The sequence below is a fragment of the Mya arenaria genome, chromosome 4 (genome assembly GCF_026914265.1).
Source record: "Mya arenaria isolate MELC-2E11 chromosome 4, ASM2691426v1".
In the NCBI taxonomy this organism is placed as follows: domain Eukaryota; kingdom Metazoa; phylum Mollusca; class Bivalvia; order Myida; family Myidae; genus Mya; species Mya arenaria.
The window spans coordinates 11,197,933-11,209,005 of record NC_069125.1 but is presented as its reverse complement, the minus strand read 5'-3'; the positions used below and the strand labels follow the sequence as shown (position 1 = coordinate 11,209,005).

The 11,073-nt window shown below is 35.2% G+C and overlaps 1 protein-coding gene across 1 annotated transcript; it reads right to left on the bottom strand.

The window, feature by feature from the left end:
- Positions 1-5,215: 5,215 nt before the first annotated feature.
- On the bottom strand, positions 5,216-6,947 carry LOC128230017 (enhancer of split mgamma protein-like). Its single transcript, XM_052941996.1, has 3 exons — positions 6,897-6,947; positions 6,210-6,305; positions 5,216-5,875 (listed from the first exon to the last, which is right to left on the bottom strand). Exons 1-3 carry the CDS (start codon positions 6,945-6,947, stop codon positions 5,216-5,218), a joined length of 807 nt encoding a protein of 268 aa, XP_052797956.1.
- Between the last annotated feature and the right edge of the window lie 4,126 nt (positions 6,948-11,073).

Here is an 11,073-nt window from a genome sequence, read left to right as displayed (position 1 = left end):
ATTGAACTATAAAATATATGAATACTGTAATAAAAAAGCAAGTCCTAGATGCAAAAACTGGCAATATATTTTTGTACAACAGTTGGAAAAAACAGATTTGTCAAATCTATTGTTTACACATTCTCAGCTCTCATCGAAAAGATTTTGTGATTTTGTTGAAGATAATAGTATGGATTTATATGTTAATACATGGAAAAACTGTATAACCAGTGCAACTGGTCCTAGTGGACGTGGCAGTAATAAGTTGAGAACATATCAATTATTTAAATCTCAATTTGAAACTGAGTCCTATGTATCTATTCCAATGCCTATAAAATATAGAACAGCACTTGCTAAGTTTAGGTGTGGGGTAGCACCTCTTCGTCTGGAGACTGGCAGATATGAAAATCTGGCAGTGATCGATAGAATCTGTCCTATATGTAAACAAGATGTTGAGTCAGAATTACATGTGTTAACTAAATGTTCTGCTTACCAACCACTTAGAATGCACTATATGATAAAGCTAAGGATATCGATGTTGAGTTTGTTAACATGGATGAGATACATAAGTGTATACTTTTACTCTCCAATACAGATATTGTTAAATTAACCGACAAAACCTGTTTTAATATACTTGATATTCGATTCAATGCTTTGTACAAGTAGATAAGTGATAATCCTTTTAGATGTATCATAGTTTCTTAACTTAAATGAGTCATGTAAATAAGATTAATTTTCTTTTTTAAAATAATCTTTTTTTTTATCCTTTATCAACAATGTCAAGATATGTTGTTGTATTATTTTAGTCTCCTGTAATTCAATTTTATGAATGGATGTGCACTGAACTCTTAAATATTTGTATTTTATGTTTTGGCATATTGTGTACATATGAGACATGAATAAACTATAAAACTATATAACAATTATTATGACAATTACTTAAAGTTGTCCAACGCTTTACTCAAAACACGTGCCAATTAAGGATGTCCACGTGAAGTGATAATTACAATGACACGTGTATCCCGTGCTATATATACGCGCAAAACTCTCCAACCATCAGACTTAAGCGCTTAAGTATTAATATCACAAAACAAGGAGTTGACTCTTTAAAACCTTACATTTTGCAACAACGGAGAAAACCTATTTATTGAGTATGGCTGACATGTGGGATTCCTCACGGAACGTTGCTTCGTATCTGAGAAAGGTAGTTTTTAGTGTAGTTTTCCTTTTATTCTACATTAAAAGGTTATAATTTAATTGTTGCCTTTTTAATTACATGACTAAAACAAAATAGCATATTTTCATTTTTATCAGATGGGTTTTTGTCTTTATGAATTTAAAATGCCGCAACCTTCTTCCATATTTGCTTAAGTCTCTTCTAACTAAATCTCAATATGAGACCGCTCATTGCTAACTTTTAAAAGTAATCTAAATTTAATCTAAACATAATTAAGTATTAATAATTTACATTGAACCATATGTAAAATTTATCGACAAAACTAGATATTTAAAATTTCAAGTTTATTAGCAGTTTATAAGAGTGATGAAAATAAATCACTGTTAGCAATGTACAATCTAATTTCTTACAACTTAACTCAACTCAATATTCTTTTATTATATCACAGTTTAAATTTTATGTAAAAGCATATGATACATTTTAAAGCTCGCCGAACGAAAGCAACAAGTCGAGTGACAATGCCTTCTGAAAAGAAAGCAACAAGTCGAGTGACAATGCCTTCTGAAAAAGAACATATTATGTCTTACCTTATATAAAATTATATACCTACATGTTTTATCATTTTGTATTGTGACCCTTGTAGGTACGCAAGCCCCTAGTTGAGCGTCAACGACGTGAGAGGATGAACGCGAGTATTGTCCGTCTCAAGCGCCATATCGCAGACACCATCCGACAACAGGTACGTCCTGACATGTGGTTCTAACAAATTGACGAAACAATCTTATATTGCACAGTTTTTATTACAGATACACATGATTTTTATTTTTTGTAGATTTTAAAATTAACAACAACTAGCCATTTCTCTTTCAACTCAGTTAGGCAAAAGACATTGTATGTGTCCTATTTATTTGCATTATTATGATAACCGAAACATTTAAAAGGGTAGTGAAATAAGATTGCATATATTATCATCTTGGAAATTAAAGATATTTTCTATAATGTAGATTTCTTAAAATTGCTTTTTAAAGTAAGGTTTTTTTCAATCTACAAATCGTATGCTATTTTTAGGTGTCACAAATGACGCGTGTGGACAAAGCGGACATCCTGGAGCTCACCGTGTTCCATCTGACACGGCTCCAGCATCAGCAAAGGGCCATTCACGAAGCAACCGAAGCCAAAGACGCCACCTCATGCATTGCCTCCTACCAGACCGGTGTCCGGGATTGCATACGGAAGGCGGTCACATACAGAGCTGTAAACGGCGCTTGTGATCCGGTTGTTACGACCAGTGTGAGCGGACGTTTAAGGAGCGTCAATGCGCAGAAGCAGAATAGCAGTCAGGCTGCTGAGGGATGGGCTGAGGAAGATGAAAATCCACAGATAGTGAATCAAGGTCCCTTTAAATATAGTCACCAAGGCCATATACAACAGACCGTTTACATGCAACGCCGAGAAGATCGGACGAACGGTTGAGTGGATTGACAGGTCAAGTCATAATATCCCTTATGGGAACTCAGGAATGTTCGCCGATCTCGCAGTTAACAAAATGCCACGATGACCTCATTATACATAACTCTAGCACTTCCGGTTTTAGTTTCGACAGCAGTGAATCTGGATTTTCCAGTTTCGACGTTTCTGCTGACAGTAAATCACCAAACCGATGTGAATATTTAGGGTCAGATGGTTGTTTTTCATTTGACCGAAGTAACGCTGATGCAGTCGGTCAAGTGTCCAAAGCCAATCTATGGCGCCCGTGGTAGTATGATGATCTTTGTTTGATTAATGTATGCATACCTAAAACATGTTATTGGATTTTGTTAAAGAATTGTTATTGAAGTAAAAATAAAGTATGATCACAAGGAGCATGGCTTCTACATTATAGGCAATACTTGATACATTCATGTATATATGATTTGCAGCAGCCTCTGTTTTATTGAGAATGTTCATCGGTCACAGTGATAAGTGCAGTACTGACCACGCCCGCTAGTGTATAAAACAACAACCTCTGTTTGATAGAGACTGTTTATTGACACCAATGGTAAGTACAGTACTGACCACGCTCGCTAGTGTATAAAACAGCAGCCTCTGTTTGATCGAGACTGTTCATTGACCGTAATGGTAAGTGTAGTACTGGCCACGCCCGCTAGTGTATAAAACAGCAGCCTCTGTTTGTTTGATCGAGACTGTTCATTGACCGTAATGGTAAGTGTAGTACTGGCCACGCCCGCTAGTGTATAAAACAGCAGCCTCTGTTTGTTTGATCGATACTGTCCATTGGCCGTAATGGTAAGTGCTTTACTGACCACATACGCTAGTGTATAAAACAGCAGCTTCTGTTTGTTTGATCGATACTGTCCATTGGCCGTAATGGTAAGTACAGTACTGACCATGCACGCTGGTGTATAAAACAGCAGCCTATGTTTGATCGATACTGTTCATTGACCGTATTGGTAAGTACGGTACTGACCACGGACGCTATTGTATAGAACAGCAACCTCTGTTTGATCGAGACTGTGTGTTGACGACAATGGTAAGTGCAGTACTGACCACACCCGTGTATAAAACAGCAGCCCCTGTTTGATCGAGTCTGTCCATCAATCGCAATTGTAATTGCAGTGCTGACCACGCCCGCTAGTGTATACAACAGCAGCCCCTGTTTGATCGAGTCTGTCCATTAACCGCAATTGTAAGTGCAGTACTAACCACGCCCGCTAGTGTATAAAACAGCAGCCCTTGTTTGATCGAGTCTGTCCATTAACCGCAATGATAAGTGCGGTACTAACAACGGCCTGAAACTATAATTCACAGTTGTTATTTCATTAGTTTTTAATAACTTAAAAACAATCAATTGCATTGAACAACTTTGCTCTAATATCTTTTTTCATTGGATATTGACCATATGTTCTACAGCTGATGCGTTTTCTTGGAATGGCTGGGTAATATCGGAATATCTGCAATAACGTTTCAATAATTGCAAAACCTCTAGTAAATTTGCTTAAGAACTACACAACGATAAGCAAGAAATAAATATTTCTGACGTGGAGTTTGTTGTTGCAGGAACATAATCTTGAAATTAAACATTTGAAGGGAATGTATAATATAATTCTAGATACACTGTCTCGTTTGCAGTTCGTTTAGTCAATCGTAAATTATATTTCATGTAGAAATATCGTGCCATATAATATAGTATCATTGTTTTATGCATGCGTGATACCCATTTTCCATAATTATTTCCATAATATGTATTTTAAAAGAAAGTTATATTACATTCAACTCTATTTTTCAAGAAGAGGGCAAGAGTTACTCGTATAATTATTTTGATTTGGGTACTTCTATGTTGACTTGTCTAGTTTCATTGTAGAGTAACCTAGATTCACTAATTGTTCATTCATGTGTTCGCATATTTTACTAATGTATTTATCAGAATATATGATTAAAGCGTTCTAGAAATTTCTATATATTCAATGTTTAGAAGTTGTAGAATGAACAATATTCTTTTAGAATATGAGGGAAAACATTAAAGATTTTTGTAATATGTTCTGGAACATTCTTATTTTTATATCATGACAAGCTTTACCTAATCTAAGAAAAAAGTAAAAACTTATCAATTTTTTGTTGATGTTGTTGTTTGCTATAAATATGGCTCAAATAGTGCGTTCAATATTGCATACAGATTACATTCTGTAGACATTAAAAATACCAGGTTCAGTGAAGAAGTGTGACCCTTTGGACCTCGGACATAATTCTTTGTTCTAGGTATTTAAGTTATAGTATTATTTATTATTATTATTTTGAAATTTATTTGTTAAGCTGCTAGTAATTACATTTTGTTGTAGTAACATACAGAAGAGAACTCGAAATAAGGAGCAAATCACGTTGGCAAGTTCTCTTTATTTGTTTTTATCTACCAATCATATACATGAATGTATCAACTAATGCCTATAATGTAGAAGTCATGCTCCTTAAATTCATATTTTATTTTAACTAGTGTAACAATTCTTTAACAAAATCCAATAACATACGTTTGCATACGTTAATCATATAAAGATCATCATTCTACTACGGGCGCCATACATTGTCTTTGGACACTTGACCGACTGCATCATCGTTACTTTGGTCAAATGAAAAACAACCATCTGACCCCAAAGATTCACATCGAATAAATGATTGACTGTCAGTGGATACGTCGAGGTTGGAAAATCCAGAATCACTGCTGTCCAAACTCAAACCGGAAGTGCTGGAATTATGCATGATGGCGGCATCGTGGCCTTTTGTCATCTGCGAGATCGGCGAGCAATCTTGAGTTCCCATAGAGGGTATTGTGATTTGATTCGTCAAGCCACTGAACCGTTCGTCCGATCGTCTCGGCGTTGACATGAAAACGGCCTGTCGGTTATGGCCTTTATGACTATATGTACAGGGCTCTTTATTTTTTACCTGTGGAATCCGAATGCTATTCTGCTTCTGCGCATATACGCTCCTCAAATTTCCGCTCATATTGGTCGTAACTACCGGATCACACGCGCCGTTTACAGCTATGTACGTGACCACCTCCCGTGCGCAGTCCCGGAAACCGGTCTGGTAGGAGGCTATGCATGAGGCGGCGTCTTTGGCTTCGGTTGCTACGCGAACGGCCCTCTGCTGATGCTGAAGCCGTGTCAGATGGAACACGGTGAGCTCAAGGATGTCCGCCTTGTCCACACGAGTCATTGGAGACACCTAAAAATAGCATACGATTTCTATATTTGAAGAAACCTCACATTTACAATCAAATAAAAATACATTATAGAAAAGATCTTTAATTTCCATGATGAAGCTATAATATATGTCATCTTGTTCCACTTTCTAAATCTTTATGTTTAGGTTATCTGTATTAGCAATGCAAATAAATAGGACGCATGCAATGCCTTTTGTCCAACTGAATTGAAACCGAAATGGCTTACTGATGTAAATTCTGCAAGCTACAAAAAATAATTGTAATAGAAACTGTGAAAGACAAGATTTTTCGATCAATTTGTTAGAATCACATTTGAAAATGTCATGCCGGGCGTACCTGTTGTCGGATGGTGTCCGCGATAAGGAGCTTGAGACGGTCAATGCTTGCGTTCATCCTCTCACGTCGTTGACGCTCAACTAGGGGCTTGCGTACCTACAAGGTTCACAATATTTGATGAAAAATACATGTAGGTATACAGTTAATCCCCGTTTGCTCGATCTCGAATGACTCGAAGTCATGTTGGCTCAAGCTGGATGAAAAGGAATCCAAATAAAACACCTATCATAGCTTACTTTTAGGATAGAAAAGGACCAAAACAAAAGGACCGATTTCTATAAACGGAAGGTTAGCAATTTTTGAGTCGAATCTTCCGAGGCTCGAGGTATTTTCACCGGTCCTTGTGAGTTCGAGCCAACCGGGTCCGACTGTATAATATAATGGAGGACATGATACGTTTATTCTCTCATGGCGTTGTCGCTCGACTTGTTGCTTTCGTACGACGAGCTTAAAATGTATCATATGTAAGAAATGTATGTTATTTAAATTATTTCTAACGTTAGTTATGAGCGGTCTCTTATTTGGATTAACTTACAACAGACTGCAGCAAATATGCGAATAAATACATGCTTTAAAACTTAATTTTAGTATGCTATTCTGTTTTATTTATGTAATTCAAAAAGATAGGTTTTTAATTATAACATTTGATTAAGATAGAATAAAAGGAAAACGACACTAAAAACTAACCTTTCTCAGATACGAAGCAACGTTCCGTGGAGTATACCGCATTCCAGCCATATTCAATATATTTGTTTCCTCTGTTCTTGCAAAATGTTAGGTTTTAAAGAGTCAACTCCTTGTACTTGTGATTTTAATGCTTAAGAGCTTTTGGCTGATGGTTCGAGAGATTTGCGCGTATATATAGCATGGGATACACGTGTGGTTTGTCACGAGATTGTAATTATCACTTCACGTGGACATCCTTAATTGACACGTGTTTTGAGTAAAGCGGTGGACAACTTTAAGTAATTGTCATCATAATTGTTATATTTTTATTTGATATTAACTCATTTGTCCATGCATTAATTGGAACGAGTGAATAAAGGAAAATTAACTTTACATGATACATTTCAGTAATTGTCAGTGTGCCTCAAAATAGTACAAACTCTTTAAAAAGTGCATTTAATTAGCAGGAATCATTTTAATTGATTGACACTGAATCCAAAACTTCCTTCAACATTTTTAATGTACGTTGTACTTAGAAGCCTCATATCTGTCTGTTCGTTTGTCATTTAATACTCGATTTTAGGATTTATATTAGAAAAAAACCTTTGTGATCAATTATGACTTTCAAAATGTCATTTTTGGACGATACTGCAAGTAACGTTCATAGGTACCATGCTACTTTTCGACAGGCATGCATCAATTGGTTCCCGCTTCCAAGGTTCAACACAGCAGCTAGCGCAAACCGATACCCAGCATTATACACCGTCACATCACTCAGAAATATTTTTTCTACGCGAATCGAGATATCTGAAATTCTGAATACGTTTTAAATGAAAACTGTAAGTTGAATGCGAATTCTAATTCAGAATAGAAAATCCATTAAAACAACTGCAGTTTTAACTATGTTATAACTCGAAGTAAAATATTAATTCTTAGTTCAAAATAAGGTGTATGAAAACACACAGTAGACGCACTTCTTTTCTCACCTCGATCATTATCATTAATGACCTCGGAAGAGATGGCCGTATTCAAGATCGATCAAATTGTTTTGGGCGAAAAAGGTTTGTTATTATTATTTTATTACGACGAAGAAAAACATATATTGTATAAAAAATGTTTGATTGATAATACTTCTACAATAAGTTTTTCAATTTTAGTTTATGGAAAGTTTATTTTGTAGAAATTTAATTTTAGATTGTCGTTAGATTTTCGTTCATTAATAATCGTATTGAGCGTACATTGTAAACACAGCCATATTATTTTTAGAGGTTTGAAAAAGCAGACTGAAGATATCATGTTTTAGTCTTAAGTAAGTACCATTATATGAGGTAGCTCTTTATGAAATCATTAGTTTTGGCAAAATATATTTAGCGAACAGGTGTTTATTTTCACTGCAGTCAAACGGTATAACATTATTTAGATATGTTTGCAGTTTGTTAACTAGTTGCAATAACAAAGGAAGTATGTGTGTAGGTAGTTATTCCGATCGGGATTCCGGGTTTAAGCATATTTCGTCTATAAAATAGCATAAAACAAGAAATATTACCAGATAATGTTATTTTATATCAGTTACGTAGACAAAAAATAAATATCCAACGAATAATTACAAGTTTGATGGGTTTTTCTTTATTTCATTTAGTCAAAACATAACGATATATACATGGAGGGCACGTGCAAGGCTGCAGTTCACACTTCGGCCATGGCCGAGTTGTAACAATTGCATTTACGAGGTCTATCTATAAGCTTGTCGGAGGTGGCCGTGTTTTTACGATTGGGTCGAGCTGTTCTGCTTGGCATAAATGTTGTCTGTGTCTGTCAAGTTTTGTTTTATTGGAAAGGTTAATCATGTGTTTTAATGCATTTAATGTTGTTTTGTGCAAAAAAGCTTTGCACTTACATGGTAAAATATGAACATTAAGCTTTATTATCCATTTCATACATAAAATACTTCACTAAATACAATTTCAATATTTTTTATAAACCCCCAGTTTTTGAACAAACCCGTTTAGACGTTAGGCATTGAAAGAATTCCGTTTAACATGTCTATTATTCTATTATTTTAGACTGTGTATAGGTTGTTCTGCAAAAGAAGCAGGGCAAAAAAATAATTATTGAGTAAATGAAACTTTGTTTACTGACTGAATTAGATCTTGATTGAAATTGTGTTTAAGGTGTGTTATTAAATGTCTACATAAGTGTTTTTGATATTCATGTATTCGTGTAAAGTGTCATCCATATAACCGGGTGCTTAGCTGCTACCGTAATGGTTGGCTGATCGCTAAAAGGCGTGTCTGGAAATAATGCTTGATGTAACATCCGATGCGTTTATGGCTCTCTCCAACTCCTCCCTTAATAAATTGGCATAAGTTGTGAAATACAATGGGCATTCATCTTTCTAATCAATAACACAATCGGCCTTTCGATTTCATACAAAGATTTGTTAATTAACGGGGTACTCCATTAGCAATTTAACGCGAAAATTTCACGCCATACACAGTATTGCATCGTTCTACTAATTTGAAATTTAAGCCAAAACATGCATCTTTGAAATGCATGTAAAATATTTCACACTTGTGGAAGCGGATAATAGCATCGTAATTTATAGACTTAAAAACATTTACATACCTGGAATTCAGAAATTAACATCATGTTCTTGTTTTTTCATCAGTTTTGACCAGTGGTGACCAATAAAGTCATTTGATTGTCATCCTGACATTGCAATTGAGTATCAGAAATGAAATGAAGAATGACAATTAAAGTTGAAGTTTACATGGAAAACAAATAATTCCGTCTAAGAAGTTCAACATTTCTAACCGCTAACTCCTCGTGCCTCCTCTAAGTTTGGCGATCTCATCGTTCTTTAAGCAAAAAAAGATATTGTGGCCGTAATATAATTGAATCTAGTTATGTTTTCCTAATGAATGATTGTTCGATATATTAGTGTGTTGTACTTTATTATTTTTTATTATCACATGATTCACAATTCCACACACTCCCTGCTTTTTATAGAGAAGCTGCATTTTATACATTTCACTGAGTATGTCACCGGTTTCATTTTAAACATTATTACTCGCTAACATGTTTATTGTTTAGTAAAAAAACGCTGAGGGATACAAACAACAATTGAGCAGATACGTTTAGCTAAGAATGCAGGAAATCGAATGTTTGCACTACAAAAATATCGATGTTAGGAGGGGACACCCCTCCCCTACCCATCCCATTAGTTAGTCTAGACATGCCTCTTGGCTCAGTATTGTTGCACTACTAAGGAACCTTTGATCCTTCACTTTTCATATAAAGAATTCATTGTGCTGTTAAATTGTAATAATATACTAAACCATATTATTAAAATGTAAGATACTTTTTTGCAGATATCCTTCATCAAAGAAGTATTTGAAAAAAATCACGTGGGCTATACCCGAGTTAAAAGATTTTGCCTGTAGGAATGCGGTATACCACAGGAGCCCGGATTGCATTTAGTGATAGCAATAATATCATCTTGCCAAAGGTCTATGGTGAGATCAAATTCAGCAAGTCTAAAGTTGGATGTTCTGTACAATCAACAGACTATTTTAACATTTTTTTAGTGGGCTTGAATTGCAAAGGCTCCTTGAGCAAGAAGCTATACACCTCGAGGGTCTGCAACTGTCTCCTATAGATGGCTCTCCAGTCACCACAGAAAACAAAGGTGTCAGTCGCAGGCATAATCTTTCAGGTATGGAATCTTTCATCAGTTCTCAAAAGGTTTGAATTACGGTAAACCAATAAAAATTTGTTTTTATATCTATTTACCAACTTATCCATATCAGAGTACTTAGTGCCTTTAACTTCAACTTTATTTATTTTATAACAATTGTAAAGAAAGTTATATGAACTTTAACATAATCACACTTGTAGCCACACTTTTGCTCGAGAGTGTGGTCTTATATTGTATGGGAAACCAGAGAACCAGAAGAAAGCACTCTTGTCCGGCTAGGTGACCGTGACCACCATCAAAACTCAGATAGGCCAAGACTGGGAATCGAAGTAGTGAACAATTTAGTTCTTAACATTATTAGAGTAAGCCTGTTGACATTTTGAACTTTCAAATGTGTGCATATACTTCATGGATTTTTTAAAGAATAAAGTCTGAAAAACGTGTCTCCTCCATGTATGCCTTGAAATATTTTTTTAAGTAAATAATCAATTTGAATCACAG